The sequence below is a fragment of the Pocillopora damicornis genome, chromosome 2, assembly GCF_964200805.1.
Source record: "Pocillopora damicornis chromosome 2, jaPocDami1.2, whole genome shotgun sequence".
In the NCBI taxonomy this organism is placed as follows: Eukaryota; Metazoa; Cnidaria; class Anthozoa; order Scleractinia; family Pocilloporidae; genus Pocillopora; species Pocillopora damicornis.
The window spans coordinates 8,135,041-8,157,001 of NC_142671.1; the positions used below are offsets into that span (position 1 = coordinate 8,135,041).

General features: G+C 38.6%; 2 protein-coding genes and 1 long non-coding RNA gene across 3 annotated transcripts; 1 reads left to right on the plus strand and 2 right to left on the minus strand.

Moving 5' to 3' along the window:
- Nucleotides 1–409: 409 nt before the first annotated feature.
- LOC113685163 (coagulation factor XIII A chain) lies at nucleotides 410–16,368 on the minus strand. Its single transcript, XM_027202643.2, has 18 exons — nucleotides 15,747–16,368; nucleotides 14,181–14,330; nucleotides 13,579–13,800; nucleotides 13,388–13,450; nucleotides 12,388–12,741; nucleotides 9,797–9,924; nucleotides 8,864–9,046; nucleotides 7,929–8,198; nucleotides 7,139–7,257; nucleotides 6,594–6,701; nucleotides 6,308–6,488; nucleotides 5,636–5,771; nucleotides 5,120–5,223; nucleotides 4,456–4,698; nucleotides 2,941–3,225; nucleotides 2,687–2,847; nucleotides 1,919–2,061; nucleotides 410–1,496 (listed from the first exon to the last, which is right to left on the minus strand). Exons 1-18 carry the CDS (start codon nucleotides 16,013–16,015, stop codon nucleotides 1,352–1,354), a joined length of 3,264 nt encoding a protein of 1,087 aa, XP_027058444.2. The 5' UTR covers nucleotides 16,016–16,368; the 3' UTR covers nucleotides 410–1,351.
- Nucleotides 16,369–18,715: 2,347 nt separating this feature from the next.
- LOC113685171 (transmembrane protein 79-like) lies at nucleotides 18,716–19,332 on the minus strand. The gene has a single exon (XM_027202653.2). The coding sequence runs from the start codon at nucleotides 19,330–19,332 to the stop codon at nucleotides 18,739–18,741; it is 594 nt and encodes a 197-aa protein (XP_027058454.2). The 3' UTR covers nucleotides 18,716–18,738.
- Nucleotides 19,333–19,394: 62 nt separating this feature from the next.
- Nucleotides 19,395–21,209, plus strand: LOC149049755 (uncharacterized). Its single transcript, XR_016183502.1, has 3 exons — nucleotides 19,395–19,511; nucleotides 19,694–19,742; nucleotides 21,050–21,209. It is a non-coding gene; the product is annotated as an uncharacterized LOC149049755 (long non-coding RNA).
- Nucleotides 21,210–21,961: the final 752 nt, after the last annotated feature.

The following is a 21,961-nucleotide window of genomic DNA, read 5'->3' on the forward strand; positions in this document are numbered from 1 at the left end:
CACGGTTTTGTTAAAAAACGGCTTAACTTTGTTTATATAGCCAGCCGATTGTGTTTGAACAGTTTATGTATATGTAGAACACTGACCACTGTTTTTACCACGCTCTAAATCATTGAAAACACCCCCTCCCCCATTGAATGTTGCAGGTATATAGCTCAAAGCTCACGAAATCACGATGCAACATTGTTTTGGGGGGAATTGGGCGAAAAGGTTAACTTAACAGGGGCAAAAGAGATATAACTGAGGTAATAGGAGGTTGTAAAAGTCAATGTGTCAATAATTTTGTCACCGATTGTAGATAAAAAGTATAACTTACCTTTTAGTGAATTAGAAAATGGTAGAGACTGAACCACGCGCAAAGCATCATTGATCCCCTCCCCTTCCCTGGCCATAGAAGCCAATGCATAGATTTTCTCCGTTTTCTCCCTTGCCTATTTTTATTAACTTATTCTCATATCTATATATTTATTTGTTTATCTATGAATCTTTTTACCTGCTTCACTTCTAATCTGCTAGCCAGAATAATAATAATAATTTTGCGATTCCAGAAACAGTTATTTTAGATACGTGACCAATGGGTATAAATTTTGAGACTAAGTGACGCTGATCAATCAAGAATTTAGCCCTGGAACACAAAACATGGTAGTTGCAAATTTTGCCAAAGTCACGAATAAAGTGCGCCATATCGATTCAACTGGTCATAAAATCTGTGATCTTAACTACTCGATTTTCAGTCATCAGACAATTGCATTGCATTAAGATAGTCTCAACGGGGTCGGCCCCAACTGGAGAACCTTTTCAGTTAACCTTGCGTTAGACCAGAAAAAAAAATAACCACGTAGCTCCTTAAATTATCTTTTATCAACGTCTTTGGTAGCGTCAAATATTAATAACAAATACACGAGCAGTTTCTTTTTCCCCAATAAATTGTGTATATTCCTTTATTTCGCCTATTTACACTGGTGTAGAAATACTTGACTTCCGTTCGAATACGCTTCTATAACGTGCAAAAACCATAAGCTGTTTTCTTTAAATTTTGAAATAAATTCATAAACATTTATGGCTTTTACCGCCGGATTTTCTCAATCCACTCCATTTATAATTTGATCTGTTAATCTTCCTATTGCCCCCACTATAACTGAAAGTTGAACTTTTCCTTTTCAAAATTTTAACATTGCATCGTTCTATAGAAAAAACTTAGCTGTCTCAACTCCCTTTACATCGTCCAAAAGTTCAATAGCTTTTCAAATGTTTGACATCCTACGGGCTTATGCGGCAGGTTTGCTTGTTGAGTCACATCATAAGGTAGAGTTCCCAACTTTTTTCCCTTTTTGCTTTTGTTTTGGTTTGTTTATTCTCTGACGCGTACACCACTCATCCCATAGACTCCACTGAGCATGTCAGCCCTGAAAGTAACAGATACCCGGCACACTCCCACGCGATAAGGCGTCAGTTTGAAAGTTGCTTGAGCCTCTTTTCCTTCTGGCACAATTGCACTGAAATAAAAGAAAAAAAAAACTGAATAGTTTTACTTTTAACTTTAACAATTCTCTTTTAATTTCTATAGAGAGTTTAAGATGTTCGATTAAAATCAACCTTGGGTTCAAATTATCCCAAGAAAAACACCTAGAAAAAGACACCTGGGCCAGCGAATGATGGCTTTTGCAAAGCAACGGGGCAAGTAAAGTCGGCTAAAGAGTGTCTTTAAAACGTTCTACTTTAATGGCAATGGATCGGAAGAAGCATGCTCCAACCACAGTGACAGAGCAATTGCGTCGAATTCAAGGCCTGGAAGGTTTTTATCATGGTAAATTCGTCAAAGAGGATGGTAATATGCTTCACCTCGCTACAGGCTCAAACGTGTCGAGTAGTACAAATTGTCTTTCGTACGGCTGTGAACTTCACGGAGAATACTTACGAATTAGGAATTTCTTTAGATTTTGGGTTGGCACCCGATGTCTCAATGTACCATTTTCCTCCACTGATTCTGACTGGCAAAGGATTTACAAAGGAAACCTTGACCTCAAAGTCTTGGCCTACCCTGGCCTCGCCCCGAGTAATCTGAAAGGATATCAAAATAAGATAATCTTGAAATTACATTAACTATTCAAAATTAATAACCCTGGGGGTAAAACCGTGAATACAACTAAGCCGTTCTCTGTGATTTAGTACCGAATTGATAGATGTGGAAGCCACCTGATTTATATAATTAAATGAAACAGACAAAATTACTGCACTGCCTCGCAACACTCGTCGATTAGAAATTGTACCAGTTAAAGCACTTTTTAAGGCCGCAAACTGAAATTCCCTTTATATCTTGCTCTTATTTTTTCCATACTTGTACGCAATATGATTGGCCAAACATATTAATAACAACGTCATGCGCACATGTATACAGTAATAGGTATGCAACGAGTCGATCACAGATCGCTTCGAATCCATCCTATTTTACAATATGTAAGGATGCTTAACTCGATCCAAGCTTGCATATAGAAAAAGGTCATACAGATTGACGGGCTGTACAAGTGTGAGTGGAGAAGTCTCCATGTTTACCACCGTTAGTGTCTCACCCAAGGACGTCCCCGCAAATTTAGGAAGCTTTTTAAATACTTTTCAGTGCACCTAATATCCCGGTCACTGCCAAAAAAAATTGGGTTCGGTTCAAGTCATTTGGGAGTTAACATACCTCCATGTTTATGTGCGGTTTCTGGAAATCAATCGTGTCATACGAAGCGAATCTCTGCTCACTCTCTTTCACTGTCGCTTTGACATAGATCTTTAAACCTCCATCGGCTTTACATTTGTCAAGATACAGAGCCGCAGGAATATCCACGACAAAGCTCCTCTCTACAACAGAGTGAATGACCGGTAAAGTGATTAGGAGACAGAAACTTTTGTCTCAGCAAGGAATTCAAGTACAAAGATATATTCGCCACTTACCTTCCCACGGGTCTAAAGTGATCTCAAAGTCTTCCTCTTTCAAATCTTCACAAGAAATTCCTGTGTAGAATCCAATCATGGCCGTGATCTTTCCTCCGACTGTGCGACTTTTGTAAGTGGTGTTTTTCATCTTCAGTGACACACTTACATCCTTTCCTATGGGCACATCATCCGGCATTTCGAATGAGAACTTGACGTCCTCCGTGGGTAGTCCGTAAATAGCTTGATCCTTGCGGCTGCTGTACTTGTATGCCATTTCCACAGCTCTGCGCTCCTGGACGGAACCTAAATTACGTTTGAAATGGTAAATGAGGTAGAACAATGACTTATCAATAAATTGTTCTTTTCAAGTAAACGGCAGAATAATGAGTCATTCCTGTTACAAATGGGCACGTCAAAATTAGGTGACGGCAACTTAGCGCTAAAGAGTTCGGGGGAAAACAGCACCAATAGGTTGCCTACCTAATAATTTGATGAAATGCTACCTAGTTTTTTTTACAGTCGAACGTTCTCTTGTTCTATTGCCTCATCTCGCAAATTCTCCATTCGTTAATTGGGTAACGAAGTAATGACATCAGTGAATCTCCTGCTAGCTATTTCATTTTACTCTCTTCCAATCGAGAAACCCTTAATTACAAAAAATAAACCTTAGGAAATGATGTGCGCATACTGATTACAGAAACCAAACTGTAACCGCTTCCGTTAGGATCGAAATACGTCACGAAATATTTTGTGGTTTGATTTATGCTACCGCTGGGATTACCGCAGTATAGACAGGCATAGCGTATAGCTCGCGTTTCAGTTCTTCAGAAGATCCCGCGAGATCAAGATCTGTTAGTGAAAACTAGAAGACAGGTTAGAGCGAAAATCTCGATAGAAATCAAGACCCGCGAACGTTGGTAAGCAGCAATCTAATTATCTTTAAGGCTATGAAGCTATGTCGGTTTGTAATTCTGAAGTTATAGGTTTCGCTAGATTTCACTGCTTAAGCCTCTCTCTCAATATCACGTGCGCTTGGTTTTATGATCATTCCTTAGCTGTAAAAGAGACAAATATTTAAGTGATTTCTTAATGTAACTATTTCAGTTGACCGCTTTGATTCGATAAATGCCCTGAGGCCACAAGAATAGGAGTACGTAGGAACAATAAAGGAAAGAATCGTATGTCCATATTGGTTTGGTGTTTTCGATTGCGCGTGTAACAACCCGGGAACGAGACTTTCATTTCCAACTTGAGCGAAACCACTTACACAAACCACGTTATGCGAATCTCTGAGCCCCTAGAATGTATTTTGGCAAAATGTCAGCCGGACCCACCATGAAAAATGATTGAGTGCCCGAGAAAATCCTCCGAAGCTAATAAATCAGACTTTACTCCCATTTTTTTAAATAATACCTGGGCCAAATCGTCATCGTTATCATCAAATTTAAAAATGTTACTTCAGCCACTAAAAACCATGCCAAAACAGGCTCATTCCCTCTTGGCCATATATGACATATGTTTAGAGAACTTTACCTTCAGGATGTTTATATTGGTGAGTGACATCATCCCTATCATCACTACCAACAGCTTTGGTACTTATCATCTTTCCAATGCACTTCTTGTCTATTCTTATCACTTTCATGGATCCATTCTCTCCAACTTCCCAAAACACGCGGTCACCATTTACCTCAGCGAACACGAAGGAAGAGTCGAAGGGTAAATAGACTTCACCTTGTTTGATGGCCTTCACTGAGGCAGGGCCACACCGAAACACTCCTAAACGTAAATTGGTTAAGAAACATTAAAAATTATGCCTGTGACTAAAACGTAGTTACATGGACTTTATGCTTCCCATCATTTAGCTTTTTGTCCCGCGTTTCCCTCTAAAAAATAGTAGGTTGATCAAAGAGCCTCGAAATGTAATTTTCCTGAGCCACTCAATTGTGTAATAAATGTTCCCGGTAATTTTCGTCTATAGTGAAGAGAGCGTATATTTTAACGGCTTTGCATCAAGCCCTGTACAAAAAGCCACGTTTCTTTTCCCAGTTTGAAAAATTAATTGATCATATTGATCTTCTATTCCACATTCCACTATTGTTTATGGTATCAGAATTCTACCGAAACGAAAGAAACCCGATATTAGGAAAAAAGACATTTTAGCTTTTCCTGAATTGTAAGATTAAATGAAGCTTCTCACCAAAGCTTGTCTCTTGGGGTGTGGCATCGTGCGCCTGCCATCCATCATGACCATCTGGTAAATCAGGTCGCTTGAACCATGATTCGTTCCACACATGGAAATTCCTGTTAACAAACAGATTACGCGTCGTAATTTACAATCGCATTTCTTCCATTTATAGGGGCTACTGTACCCTTCCAAAGAAACAAATATCTTGGGTTGTTTATCAGTATGATCTGGGACGTAATATACAAGACAAAGGGGTGGCAGCTTTTAATATTATCAGTAGTTTTAATTCATATAACTCTCGACTATATTCGACCATATTCGTAAAACGAGATAGTTGCTTGAAAAAAAGTTGGACGCTACTGCAATGGGTTTAGTGCAAGAGTTGGGGGTATGAAAACACTCTTCTGCACTCAATAATTTAACATTTATAGTGATTCAACATTTATAGTGAGGTGTAAACCACGCTTTTCTGCATTACTGAACTTTTCTCCGAACCGATATGGAATATTTTACAGTATATCCTCTCACCAAACAGAATCGTCCATATCCTTTAGTGGCTTCCCTTTCTCGTCAAAATGGAAGTCGACAGTCATGCTGGCATCTGAGTCATGCGCCGAGGCGAAGTTTGTTACTGATCGCGTTGGTATGCCTATCGCCCTCAACACTGGCAAAACAATAGTAAGGACACTTAGAAATTCTAAATATGCATTATGCATTTACAAGCAAACACTCGGAACCCATCTCCCAACAAGTCTAGAGAAGAAGATGGAGATTGTTCGTCTATGCGCCTCTGCCACTATTAGCCCTACCCAGAGTCGCCCATCGTTGGAGTCCTGGACTCCATACACATTCTTCTTGAGAATTTCCAAAGCTTTGCAATCGTTCGCCTCCTCAACCATTAATAGCAATTATAATCTGAACACTTTTTACAAATGAGCATGTCATACTGAAAATTAATTAAATCGAGTTTCTTTATGATGGTACACCATCATCCACAGCTGACTGAATGCAGTCTTTGAGTCGTTAATAAAGAAAATACACGATAGTTTTGGAATTCTGCCGCATGCAGATAACGCTGGCAAAGTTGGAGCCTTGAAAACATACGGCATAGGAAAACAGCACGTATGTTTTTCCCACACGGTACGAGGAGCATTGCGATGTGATGAGATAACTGCCTGTTATGTGGAAAAGAGCACGTACATGTTGTAACTAGCCCTGAAAAGACCCAGCACTGAGCAAACTTGACAACAATCTTCTTCTGCCAAAATTTTTCCAGAATGGCGACACTGCCGGACCATGCTGTTGGAGCAGTCGTGTCTTTGGGATAGTCGTTGTCCCAGCGACCGAAAAGAACACCACCATCTTGATCATTGAAGTTTGCCTACAGATTTGGACCAATGAAATTCATTACTTTTTCAAAAATACATAAACTGGACTTCCTTGGAAATTCAGGTAAAAGTCACCCCATCAATTGACTCACTCTTACCATGGCAGAGATACAGCGGGTGACCCTGACAGGATTTGCACGCGCAGCTGTTCCGAGCTGCCCTCGTTCTAGAAGCCACAAACACGTGTTCAATGATACATCCTCAAACTGAAAAACCAAGGAAATAAAAACGTCTAAGTACTGAAGTCATCATGAAAAGGACGGAGAGAATACGTGAGAGATGCTGAAAAATTTTTTTTCTTTGTGGGAGCCGTTGGGCTAAATGGTTTCAGGCTGCAAAATGCTCGCGCCCTGAGTTTCACGTCCAGCGGTTTGTTCATTTTTGGCAGTTCATTAAGCATTTGGTTAGAAATCAGTTCAACCTTAAAGCCCTATGATATTCCGGGATATTTTCATGGATACAAGTAAATTGTCAACCGTGAGGAAATGCTAGAAATCTGACCTGACAAAGACTTATTTCCCATCCGGAGAAGTAACAATTTTGTAATTCGTTTCTCACATAACGAAGTAAGACACGCTTTTTAGTCTTTGTACGATAAAAACCAATTGTACTAATTCTTACAGTACGCACTTAATTCACTGACCTGGCCAAAGTTCCATGGCATCCCTCGGTTCCTCTTGGCGGTTCCCATCCATATGAGCCCACTGTCATTCAGCACGTATTCCTCGCGTGAGGTTTGTTGGTCCAGATACACTGTGTCATCTTGTAAGCGGGATGAAGACATAACAAGGGTTTTCATTTAATGCGCACATGATCCAAATCATAATTGAACTCAGTCATGGCCACTAAATGAGAACAGACTTTGGCCTAATCAATCAGGGAGTGAGATATATTTGGATATCTAAGAAGCAAGTCCCTAACAAACGCGAACGGCGAAATTCAGGTTTGATTTTGCTCCTCAGCGAAAAATAGAAAAACACCTATTAACCACAAAATGCAAACGTCTTCGTTTTTGTGCGCAAACAGCTGAAGGTACACAGCAAAGTTCAGTTCCTGGCAATTTTCGTTAGCGCAGAGATGGCTCTAAATCCCTCGAAAATTGAAAAGTTGCATGAAACGTTTTTACTGTGGAACCCGTGTAAAGCTATTATGAAGGAGCTACACAAATTTTTTTGCATATAGAGTGTATAAGGTTAAATTATGATTGATAGTATTATGTTTTTTTTTATATCATTCAAGGTTAAGGAAGGAGATGCAATTTTACCTGAGGAACTCTTAAAAAATGCGAATTCTGAAGCGACTGCGTATTTATATATTTATAAATCTATTTACATATTTCCATCAGATTATCTGAAGTTTTCTTTATTTTTCAACAATTTAGGAAGAAAAAAACTATCGAATATTCAACACAACAATATGTTTCAGGTACTCACCTTTACACCATGGGTTAAACAGAATAATGATTTCTTCCGGATGCTGGTAACGAAAATCTGTTTCTTTTTCTACACCCGGTACACTGGTCTTGGTTTCCACATAAAAGTGGCATCTACCCACGACGGCGTCCGCTGGCGACGTTATTTGAAGGCGCACACTTTCTTGATTGGTCTGCATAATCTTTGCTGACCATGCGCCGTACACATAATCTCTGGTCAGACTCACTGGCACCCTGATAATGGTTCCTTTACTTTCTTGTGGTCGATATCCTAAAGGATTAATGGAAGTTTCTGAGTAAAAAGACCAAAAAGAATTTATTCCGACAATAAATGGTTGATTTGAAGAGTGGAATGTGGAACTCAGGAATTTGGTCAATTTTTATTTTTATTTGTTGCGGGTCTGCAGGATTAGTTGAGCTTTTCGGGTACCTATGGAACAAAGTAGTGTGCTACTGTTCCTTTGTTTTCTTCTTGTTTTCTTTAATTTCATTTTGTTTTTCATTTTGACTGTGCAGTCAGTATTGGTCTCTCTTTGTCCACTCTGAGGCTCACCAGTGATTGATGTCACTTGATCTCTTACAGTTGGTGTGCTATGATTAGATCATCCGCGCTGACGAAGGGCTAACGCTTGAAAACATTAGTTTTAGAAAGTCTTTAAGGTTGCCAATTTACATTCTCAACTCATTTGATAAAACCAAATTTTCATTTTATACTCCCCCACCGTGCAGCGCCACAAATTCTTCAGAAACTTACCCCTTTTATTTATACATTTAGATCAGTTTGATTAGTTTTCCACATCGACCACGCAAAGACCTTCAAGTAATAAACTGAGACCCCATTACCACGAGATTTTCTGAAACTGGATTTGCTCTCAGTATTCAGCTTTATTGACGTTTCTCTGTGTGGAAGAAATATTTCGTATCTGTTAAACTTACCGACTGCAAATTGTAAGGTCAATGTGTCTTTTGAGGCATCATAAGGCCTGTTGAATATCACAGTGACGTCAAAATCCTGGCCTCTTCTCACAATCAAGTTTGTGTGTTCGTACTTGTCAGTGTAGTAATTGCTTCGATTCTCGTCCTTGTGCAGGTCAATATTCTTTGTTGTCAGTTGCTCAGCTGAAAAGATACATTTTAGAAGTTAATTGAAAGTCTGGAGGGGCACTTCCTCGTAACAGACTAATGTACCGCTAGACGGGGTTGCATTTTCACTGCTGGACATGACTATGATGGGGCTGCACTTTCACGACTGGACTGACTATAATGGGGCTGCATTTTCACCACTGGACTGACTATAATGGGGCTGCATTTTCACCACTGGACTGACTATAATGGGGCTGCATTTTCACCACTGGACTGACTATAATGGGGCTGCATTTTCACCACTGGACTGACTATAATGGGGCTGCATTTTCACCACTGGACTGACTATAATGGGGCTGCATTTTCACCACTGGACTGACTATAATGGGGCTGCATTTTCACCACTGGACTGACTATAATGGGGCTGCATTTTCACCACTAGACTGACTATACTGGGGTTACATTTTCACCACTTGAAAAACTATAATGGGGTTGCATTTTCGCCACTGGACACGTAAATGTATATTCCTTACTGCCCTACACGGTTATTTAGTAAAGAGTTGTTATATGATAGTTTATATCAGTTGATGATCGTTCCGATAGGTTGTTTAGTGCACCTTAAAAACGTTTGGATTCATCCTCCAAAGAGAGAAATTACCTGGGGTTTGAATAAAAACACAGTCATATGTGTTTTGAATAACAAACTGGGTTTTACCCGCATCTATGAATATTTTGGCACAGTGAAAAATAAACAAACAAATTAAATGAAACTATTTTTATCCGTACCATGTTTTTGATGATTTGATGTTGTCAGGGCCTTGTTGTTGTTGCGAAATTCTCTATCGGAGATCACTATTGCACGACCGCTGACTCCTTCGCCTAGCCTACCACATCGAACTCGTTCGGCCTCGTCTCTGAAAATTGCCATGAGTAGAGGTTAATCATGTATGTCGTATGTGCGACTGGCTCACACCCTTTGTTCCCAAATTAAACAATGGTATCTCTTTCCAATCTGGTTGTTAAGATATGCTACTTAAGTTATCCCTTTCCAACATGTCCTTAGGGCGGGACGGTTTTTTTTTTGTTTTTTTTATAAACAGTTTGCTCTTGAGCAAATATTATCAATTTTAAGTATTTATTGGGACTTGAGACGTTGCGCATGAGAAGTTAGCGTCTTGTACGACATTATTTCCTCGGCTAGAGGTCGCCATAATAATTTGCAGGTAGGTAACCAGCCAACATTATTGTGATTGCGAAAATTATGTGCATCATAGACTGAGCCTGCAATTTACAAGCGCAAGTTACAACATAACATACTGTCGATTGTTCATTCGTACATTTTTTTTTTTTCACAAAAATAGTCCGAACTCGTCCAGTGATTTTACGAAGCTCAAGAATGAAAATATGTAACTCGCCGAAGGAGCCACTCGATTTGCATCCTTTTGTAGTTCCGAGGGTCGTAAGACTGTCGATTGTTAAGTTTGTTTATTCTATAACGAGAGAAAGAGCTGTACGAGTGCTTCGACGGACTTCAAAAGGATTTCATTAACAGAACATGTTTACTAGGTTTTCATTATTCTAAGGAATTTGAAGTATTCTTAAAAAGTTTCAAATCGTTTCAGCCAAAAGCTTAAATTTGACTTCTGGCACCGATGAACAGGTATAAAACTATCCGACAAATGCCTATCCATAAATGCGCAGAGCTAATAATAATTATTTAAGTCCATGAAGAGCCCAAACACAGTTGTTTTGTCATGGAGACCGATGGACGGTCTCAAAACACCATTCCATAAAATAATCACAATTTCATTCAAATTGACATTGGTGTGAAGTCACAATCCTAATTTTAGAAAAGGAATATTTTAAAATGGGTGAAAAATGCATTCCGGCCAAACCGGAAGCTTATGAAGGAAGAGTTACAATGATGAGTTGAAATTCAGTGTGAGGAAAAAAAGTCCAAATCACACCTACTGTCTTGTGCTGGAGATCCTTGATCACTCTTCGTATGAAAATAAACTGTGGTGGAAAATCGAACGCATGGTTTTAGGAAGACCAAACCTATCTGTGAAGTGTAGAGTATCTCGTAATCATCCTCATTCAATTTCTCCGTTTTTTTCCTTAGTTTTTTGAGATGTTCCCCTCTCGATGGCTCTTCAAAGTCCTCCTCTGAATTTTGTGACCTTGAATACCCTATTTGTCGGTACAGATTTTTGCGTTGGACGAGAGCGAAGGTTGTCATCGTTCTCGTAATAACGAATTTGTTCTTATAATAATCGGATGAAATTGTTCACGTCTCGTTTTGTTCATCAAAATACCGATATGTTTATGTTTCTGTTTCCTTCACGGGAGGTTGTCATTTTATAATATAATTTTTTCCCAGCAGCAATTTTTAATGCACAGCTGGTCTTCTTAAAATGTTTTTATGAGGAGTTGTTTCTATCGGCTGTCTCACTCGGTAGATCAATTGCGTACTTTAATACCATCTTTTAATTTCATGCAGCAATAAATACGTAGTTCAAAGTAGGTGCCATACATTTACAATGTTTACGTTTATTCGAATTGATTCAGAATCAGTTTTTTTACTGATATAAAATCAATTTTAACTTCTTATTTCAGCTCTGGGGAAACATTTATTTAGCCAGACACTCCATACAGCGCTCCGTTTAGACATTGCGGGTTGTTTACACCCAGACTGAGTGACTATCTGTTGCAACGAAGATTGGCGGTTTTATGGTACCCGTAATGCGGCCGAAGTTGTTTCTTACAGTTAAAGTTAAATCTCTGGAGGGGGGATGTTTCGTTTGCTTTAATAGGCGACATCAAACACTTTCACTGACTTGAACGTCTGTCAAACGAAAAAACCTTTATACTTCGAACATTTGTGATACGATTTTTTAACAAAAAGTCTGATGTTTTTTCTTTAACTACCTCTGAAGTTTTTCTGAACACAACGGGCTTCACGATGAAATATTTTGAAGTGATTGCAGATTGGAGTGATCGCCTAGGGCCGGACTTGTTCCTTCCGATTTTCTATCCCGAGAGACAGTTAAATTCACCTAGAGATTGTTATTACTTGCTGGAGTTCACACAATAAACTAATTTTTTTAGCTAAATACTAATCTAAGTATTTCATTTTCTCTCGACGTGATTTTTTTCATTCTCACCTCTTATATTTTTTTTTCTGTTGAATCGACCAATTAGTCTAAAAGTATCTTAAATTCTTGGTCCTGTACCAAAAGGAACTTAGATGATTCAGGTTGAGGAAAATTTTAGTAAATTTTTGAGCTAGAAAGATACTCCTATATCTTAAGGCATCATACTGTCGAAGCTTCCTCTATGTTCGGCTGTTGACTTTTTCCTGACTTGTATTGACTAACCTGGCATTTCCATCAGCTGATGATACATTTCGAGCGCCAGTTAAAGTTGTAGAGCTGACTACTCGGGTTGAACTCGTGACTGGTTGGCTAGAACTCGTGATTGGTCGGCTTGAACTGGTGACTGGTCGGGTATAGCTAGTGATTGGTCGACTAGGACTCGTAATTGGTCGGCTTGAACTCGTTTCTGGTTGGCTAGAACTCATGACTGGTTGGTCATAACAAGGGATTGGTCGGCTAGAAGTCGTAATTGGTCGGCTTAAACTCGTCGGGTAAGATGAATGATAACTGGCAGACCTGCTTTCCGTTGGCCTTGTATTGACATATGTCCGTGCCGGTACAGTATAAGACGACGTCCTTGCATGGTGAAATCAAATCAGAAAATCAAACTATTTTAAAGGCAGTTTTTTCTTCAAAATAACTTTGTCCTTTGCTAGGACGACTGGAATACCGATCACCAAACTTACTTTAATCTGAGATTGTGAAGGGCATAGCTATGGAGGGCATTCTGATATTAAGGAATGGCGGATTGTGATATCTAAGCCTCTGCATGTACGATTTTTTTAGGGAAGAAAGTCCCAGACCTACATATAAATGTTTTAGCCCCACCCCACCCCACCCCTTTTTCCTTCCTTTAAAATTTAAAAGCTATGTGCTTCCCGATTGACTTGCTTATTTTGGGGAAGTCGTAGTCTTTAAGGTTATCACAACTGTTCATAAAACTAAGGAAAGGAGCTAGGAATAAATGAAGGTAATTTAATGTAAACTATTTCTTTTCAGGAAAGTACACGAGACTAAGTCGTCATTAGTTTTAGTTTTGCATCTGATTGGATTAGAGGACATTTAGGCTCGATATCTCACTCTATCCAATCCGGGCAGGAAGAGGAGCGCATGCGTGAAACGTAGCGTCTATATGTCTGCGCAAATGCAAACGTTGAACAGGGGTTAAAAAAACAAACCACCCAATTCCATGATTCGCACATAGCTGAAATCAAGCGTTTACCTTGGTTCTCTTGTGGGCTGGTTAGCTTCAGATACCCTCTCTGATGCATAACTTGCAATAGTTCTGAAAAAGAAATTAATGGCTCTGCGTTTGTCGTTCAACAAATTCTCCACTGAGAATCGACTAATTTTTCAAAAAAACTGAAACGTGCTCGAGGTCCATGATTTTACGTAACCGAAACAAGTTCTTACCTCGGAGTTCCGCGGGCAGAAAAAGTATCGCGGACACTTGTTGACCCGGTGCCAGCAGGTGTGCTGAAATGCGCTGAACCGCCGCTTGTAGCAGTGGAATTCACCGTGAATGGCTTGAGAGAATAACTAGAGGTGTATATGGGCTGAGTTTTCAGTCTTACTGGTGATTCTGTAGGCTGGCTGGAAACACTTGCTCTCACTGAACCATAAGATCCAGCAGGTCTGAAATAAGAAAGTAACGACCTCCCATTGTCTTTCAACAAGTTGTCTGCCGAAAATTGACTGGTCGGGCAAACAACTGTTGACAAACAGGAAGGAACTTCGTCTCTTTGTAACTTCGGAAAGGGAGCGCGGGATCATTACCCGAACAGCGGCGGCGATCGAGTCTAAAATTAACTCATGAACACAATAGCTTAATCCGTTGAAATTAGGAGTAGTTTAAATCTTTCGAAAGTCAGATTACATGGCCGCTGGTATATACTTTAGTCCCGCAAAAATGGTATATGGCTGATTGTGCTTCTAAAAGGAGCTTTCCTAATCTTAATAATGGGAGACATGTTTCCCTAACAGAACTCAACCAAATCTGTTCTAGATAAAATTACCTAACAGTACTTGTGACTGGGCGAGTAGAACTCCCAGTGTAGGTGGCTGCACTTGGTTGAGAAGTGTTACTCAAAGAATAAACGACTGGTTTTCCTGAGACGTCTGCTGACCTGATAGAGTCATAAGTCCTTCCTGACCCGGAGTACCATCTGATGTAACAGTGATAATAAAAAACACAGATTTATTTGAGGACAATCTGAACCACATATTTCTTATTAAAAAATTTTCATAGACCTGGTATAATGAATTTCATTTACTACGCATTCAAAAGCCAGCGTGTTACATCCATTCGTGCATTAATTTCATAAGTTTACCGATTTTGTATTTTGTTTTGCCCTCAGAGATGGATGGAATTTTCTATGTTAATGTTAATCGATGAGGATTTATTACTTAACTCGATATTGCCAAAGAAAGAGCAGATAATCCGCTTTGATTTAAATATAGGTTCCACTTTGTTCTTCATCCATACAAACTAATACCAATCCAAATATTTTTTGTCCCTTTGAAAGAGAGAAAGAGCTACCCACAATTCCCTGGCGTTGCATCGACGGGTCAAAAGGTAATGTGTAAACACACACACACAACCCAAAATTCCTCCATTCGCTCTGAAGAGGGGCTAACGCTCGAAATGCCAGCTTAGAAACTCTTTAGGGTGGCCGATTTGCATAATCAACTTAGGTGATAAATCCAAATTATCTTGTATTGGTTCATCCGCTCTGCAAGTACAGCATTTTGTTTTCTAATCCAAATGGGAAATAATTTTCTTTGAGCACTTATCGCTCTTTCAATAAATTCGTATTCACAAAGTATTCTCTCTCAGAGTATCAGTTTTTTGTTTAATTTCTGTTTCATTTTTCGGTATTCCCACTTCCCCAATTTTCCAAGACGTTCTATTCATCCTGTTATAGATCAGATAATATTATTCCTCAGTAATATTGTTCTTCTATTGATTTTTATATCTGAGGCGTGCTTCTGGTCCAACATCAAGCGAATTTATTATATTCGACATTGTCTTGTAATCACACTCATTAGTATTAAAGAAATTGAAGTCTTTTTATATGTCGCTTTCGAATTGTTTTCTTTTGCTTGTCCTGAATTTCTAAATTAAGTTATCTTAAAAAGCTTAGCATGTGGGTTCTCAGTCAGAACTAGTTTAACACGTGGGTTGATTCGAGAAGTTGTTACATTGGATCATTTTCATATGTTTCTTAGTTTCACTCTTAAAGGCGAAATTCTGAATACTGTTGTTTTATTCTCGGCGATTTTCTTGTGTTAGTCATTGGTCAGGGTATCTAGTGAGTTTGGTTTTACCCTCTCACTCAAAGAGTGACAAAAATAAAATTTTTTTTCTAATATCGCGGATAAATTTTCAAGGAGAAAGGCGCTGAGAAGAAAAAAAGCATCATATCACTTTCTTTCCCAGATGATATCGTAAGTTAGTTTTTGGAGTTACTTTTTTCAGGCAACATAAATGAATCACCGCAGGCTCCAAATAAATTCAAACTGATGTACTTGAAGCTGGTCCTAAATGGAAATATTTCACTGCATAAGGTAACTGCACTTACCTCGAGGGGTCTGCATCCCGATTAACTGAAGATAGTTCACCACTCGATCGGTTGGCGCCTGTTGTAATGTAGCTCGCTGACGGCGATCTTGAGCCGGTCAGACTTGCAGTGGCGGAGGTGCCCGGTTGAATTGAGGAAGAACTTGGTTTATAGGAGTACACCGAAGATGTTGAGGAAACTGGTTTTGCGGAATAATCATTTGATCGGCCTGAACCAGCTGTGTAGCCAGCAGTTCTGCTGTTATGGTAAGCACCACTAGAGCGATACATCACCACTAAGTTAAAAAATCTGATCGCGTCGATACCTCAAACGTGTGTCTCTGTTGCAGTAACACAGCAATCCTCTTCAAAGATAACTCTTAGTATTTCAAGTACGGTGAAATTGATATCATAGTATAAAGAATAAGAACCAATCACCTTGAAGAAGTTGTTTATCAAAGGATAATGATCGCATACTTTAAGGAACTCCCTTACGTGAGGTTATTCAAGAGTTGGAAAGGATTAACGAGTCAATCCTCCCTAATCCCCCTTTCGATATGTCTTAGCGCTGAGAATGCGAGTAGAAGATAGCCACGACAGAATATAGGCCATGAACGTGAATAGCGTCGTGCGTTGTTGAGCCTAAATTTCCACCTGGCCTCTTTTGTATTTTATAGTCAAGGTTTTTGTTTGGGTCACGCAGCAATTTAGCCTTATCTTGCCTAAAAAAGTTAACTGGCTTTAATTAAACTTAACTCAGAAATAGCTATTAAATTTAACCATAACAATCCTAATTGTTCATGAGAGAGAGAGAGAGAGAGAGAGAGAGAGAGAGAGAGAGAGAGGTGAAAACGATGAAAAATCCTAAAACCTAGAGAGAAGCTTTTGTGTTTTTATTTCTTTTGTCACTTGCTATTCTGACAGAATATATATAAACTATTGAGATGACAAATTCTCAAAAATTTTTTAGATTGAGTCTCCATGATTAGAAATACTTCATAAAAATAAAGCCTGATATCTAATTCTCTGATTCAGTTTTTTTCCTTTCACTTTGAAGAAAATGTGGCACACGGTTGAAGAACTTATGTGGTATGTAGTGAAGGCGTTGCTTACGTTTTTGCACCAAATTAATTCAGACAAGAGGTTGTATTGATGGTTAATAATTAATTATTTCACGTGAAATTCAAATATTTGCATACATGTTCAGTTTTGAGTTTTGGAAAATGGACTGTGTCCACTTTGTTTCAGTAGAAGAATTTCTTGTCTTTCCTTAGTGAAAATAAAAATCGAATGTCAATCAAAGCGAAGAAAATATTATTATAAACGCTGCTCCCATCAGATAAATGTAATAATTCTGCATCAATTTTATTGTAAGTACTTTCTTAACTGCCAAACATTCTATGACTTCTAAAGTGGCGCACGCATTAGGTTTCCTTTTTTTTATTACTATGAGCCTATACGTTGTATTTTTGCAGTTAATCTCAGTCACAGCAGTTGTTGTGCTCAAGCTACTTTCTGTTCAACTTATGGACTAATCTCGTATCCAGATCCTAGCGCGCAACCAAAATGTAGTGAGTCATAACTACTGCTTGGCCGTGGAAGGTATGGTTACAAGACTACTCATTGACTTCAACAATTGTGTTAATCATATTGGACATCAGAACACCCAGTTCAACGACAAAACGAAAACTTTCAATCGCAGATGCTGCTCGGAGCTTTGATAAATGCATCTTATATGTAATCGGTATGTTTGACCTTCGAAGAACTGTGGGGAGGGGAGTGAGGAGTCAAGTGTACCCCTGTAGCCACCTAGACGAGGGAATACTCCAAAGAAATGCTCGACTCTTCCGAATATGACAATAATAGTATTAGTAGTGATAATTATAGTGATAATAGTTATGATAATGATAGCGGCTTCATAAAAACAAATATATAATCAAAATCCATCAAACTGTTCTAAACAAACTAATGTCTCATATTTCATCTCTGACAATCATTTTATTTGAAAAAAAGATTTGATGTGACGTATGATGCCTTTGTCCGGTAAATTCATCCACATTTGAGACATTCTCAGGCTGCTACATTAAATACTTTTCAACTGATTTACTGCAACAGAAAGGCTCGATTTTGTCTCCACTACACAACAAATAACACAGTAGTGTACACCAAATAAGTTTATTTAGGGAAGCCTGCCGAGAACCAACCCGAGGCATATATAGCCCGGGGAATGCATACATACATATCTTCGCAACTGATATACCATATACAATCCTGATATACAGTCAATTCCTTAGACATTAAAAAAAAAGGTATACATTACTAACATGCAAACTTCACCAAGTCTGGATTAACAGAGATGGGCAACCGCTTACAAGGACATAACTACGGTTATACAGAGGCCAGAAAAAACCTGCCAGAAAAAACCCCTTTGGGGAAAAACATGACAGGAAATCTGGGTAGGAACCATGGCCCAAACTCAGAGCAGTTGGCAGCCCATCCTATGAGGCTTCACAGCTAAAGAAAATATGTTTTCAAACTAAAATAAATTTGTCATCAGCCAGAGGTGAACGGTTGGTTCTGAGGCCTAGATGGACATCACGTGCTATACTTTCCCTTATATACCACTGCATCATTACCCATGATGCTCGGGCCTAAGGCCCAGGCCTTGTAGTATCTCGTGCCGACAAAATATCTATTTCTGCCTTATTCACAGACTCATTCGTCAGAAATACCATTATTCGTAATTTTGATGGAGTAAGAGATACCTAGCTTACGTGTAGCCGTACCCTCCCCCGCAAGGTGAAACGTTTTACCTTGAGGAGGGGAGGGTACGGCTACACGTAGGCTGTGAGATACCTTTTGTCACTTTACTAGGTCCTTTTGTAAAGGAGTCTTACAGCTCTTCCTGTCTGAAAAATTATGGTAACTGAAGGCTTTGGTATCAGGCAGTACAGTTTATAAAGGAACTCTTGGCTTCAGTCCACAGTAAACCAAAGTTAAGCGGCTTTATTTGCTCAGCGATACGCGTCAAATCCATAAACAATCAAGCACCACAAAGAATATAGCATGACCGCAACGCTTGGGGCAAATGTCATGAAAAATCCAATGGATCTTTTAAGAGGATGTATAGAGTAGCCTACGAAAAACAGAACTCGAGAGACAACGAACAGGATCACCAGGAGAGGTACCCAGTGCATACTTTCCTCAGACAAATAAGTGGACAAAACAGTGAGACCAAAAGAATGGAGTAAGAACTGTTCAACGGTGTTCTGAAGAAAATTCGAACGCATTTTTATGTACTTCTCGCCGCTTTGGTCAAGTGGGTCAATAGCAGATGTTGCAAATCGCACGTTTCCAACCAAAATGACTCCAGCCCAGACGGGAAGAAGAGACACGATCAGCCAGCGAAGGGTGAACACAACTCTGCCAAATAAGGTTGGTAGGTGCGGTTTAGGGAACGGGAAAAACACTCCCGTAAAGAAAAAGCAAGCCAACAGAAAACCGCCACAGAATATGTGGGTTAATACCATTTTCTGACTCTGCGTGTACTTTCTTTTATGCTCTGTATCGGTCGCCATTTTGTCGTGAAGCGCAGATAAAGTCAGCATTAGATTCCATCCACCAAAACCACCTTGGTCGAGAGGGACTGAGATGGAATGATGGACAACTCATGACTTGTTATACTAAACGAAAATTACGAAGCTACGACAACATGCCGACTTATCCCGATGATCTAAGTGTACTATTTGTTTGGGAAATTGCGTCAAAACTTTTTACTCAAGAAATGGTAAGTATTAATTTATTGTTCGATTGTAGTATTGTAAAACATTTTACGCAATTTTATGCAGATATTTCACGTATTTAAAAGGCGCCCAGATGTTACGTAGTTTTGGTGGATGTCATTAGGGAACATCCACCAAAACTTTGACCAAAACCATCAAAAATATATTTTTTTAATTTTATCTTTAGCCACTGTTAGATGTTCAGGGAGACAAAAGATTTATACCACTAATTAGCAGTTAGTGCTCTGGCTAATTATTTTTTATGGTGCACAATTGCTGACCGACCAAACGTTCATAATGATTATCATAACTCATAACACATAGAATAAAGTGGTTTTGGTGGATGTTTCTCTCCATCCACCAAAACCACCATAGCAATTTCTGCTACTTCCTTACAGAAGACTGATGTGATCTGCTATTTGGAGTACATAACCACAATCTATTTCTTTGTATGTAGTGATATTTTGCAAAGTTCTTGAGTCAGCACCTTTTATTATTGAAACCGTAATCATAACATGGTGCACAATATAGAATACAAAAGGTTCTGGTGTGGCAATCATGTAATCTTGAAACAGGAGAGTTTTTAACTGACTTAAACTGACTTAAACAGACATTTGCAACAAAATTCCAGGTCCAGAAATTTCTTCCACTATTTCCACTAAAATCATAACCTTTAAGTACAACAAATCAGCACATCAGTAATTGTTATCATGGGTCTGAAAATCCTATAAATCTTTCACATTTATTTCAAGTAACCTTTCATTTCACATGGATGGATAAGTATACACTCAAGATGCAGAATGTCTTACATTTTACAAATTATTTCCCTTTTTATGGATAGACAGTGAAAGGCCTTTGCCACATTGGTGAATCAAACCATTATATACCATGCATTTTGTGATATTTGTTTGTTTTTACTCACAATATCCAGAAAAATGGAGGGGATAAATTTAAATAGCAAATTCTATTAATGGTTAAAATTAAATAACATTGAAAGATCAAATTAACTTTGTACTGTTTAAAATTCAGTTTTGGTTTCTTGCTTATTCCAGCCTCTTAATATTCAAAAGCATTCCTTGTCATTTTTGTGTTCTTCTGTGTAACATAACTTGAAAAATAAACACAGAGAAAGGAAACCACAAAGGATTAAACTTGAAGCTAAAGCAAAGTTTAAGTTGAGCCATAGCTGATCCAAATACTGAGCACTTAATATTGTAACCCATTTAGCAGTAAAGTTTATCTATATGTCTGCCAGCTTGTCACAAGTCTTACCCCTCTCCTTCAAAAGTCTCTATAAATAAATTTTTCTTTGTGGTCCCTAATTGATGATAAGTATATTACAGCTCCTCAATTTCCTTCACTCAAGACAAGGTTACTCTAAATTTAATAAAGTAATGGACTTGATAAAACTCAAACTATAACTCAGCTGGCTGCTACTTGCAACCTTAATTTCTTGATATCAGTATACAATTATCAATATGTTATAAATAAGAACCCTAATGCTTAATTTTGCAGTGATCACCTTCCTCCTTTTCATTTGCAGACCAGACTGGAACCTCTATAGGTGTGTTTGCTTGTTTTGAGTGGGGATGGAAGAAAAGGAGTCATGCCACATATCTGATTTATTAAACCGGATTTGTTCTGTTTATACATGAGTAGAACTACCTTGTTCTCTGAAAAAAATAAAATTTCTCACATTTTTATCTGTGCTTTGCAGTCAAACTTCCTTGTGTCTTGGACAAGAAATCTTATTTTCTTGAAAACAAAATTTTTTTTTTTCTGGCCTTCTGTAATAGGTAAATATAACAATGTAAGATGAGTGACAGTGTATTTCTCAAGTCATTTTTTGGAATGTGACAAAATGGAAGTGTCATAGCGTGATAAGGAGGCAATATTTGATTGCTTGATAGAAAGCAAAAAATGCAGAATTGCATATATTTTCTCCTTTGTCAGCAGCATATGTTAATGAAAAGTTCTTATAATTGTTAACTTCTAAACCATCTTCAATTTAGCCAAGATTGAACTGTTATCACGTTTGTCATAAAAGTATTCTGAGATCAATGTCATATGACCCATTCATGTATTTGACCTTTCGAATTAGCAAGCCATAGTTGACAGTAACACAAAGGTTGAGGATAAAAAGAAATTATTATATACAGTACTTCTTCTGCATCTTTTCACTTCCTTTTCTCTCCAGCTGTTCTATCTATGCCGTACTGGCAATTGAACACTTTCCTTCCAAAAATCAAGAAAGGCACACCAGTAAAAAACGAATTTTTGCTCCTTAAATATCTCATGCATCTTCCCCGAGTATTTTGTGACTTCTGTCCGAGGAAGGAGGAGTAAGCATTAAGTTAACCCGAATGATTCCACAATTGTGGTATCATCCAATCCATGCCAGAGGACTTGAACTAGATAAACTAGTGAGAATGCACAATAGCGATAGCAAAGCTTT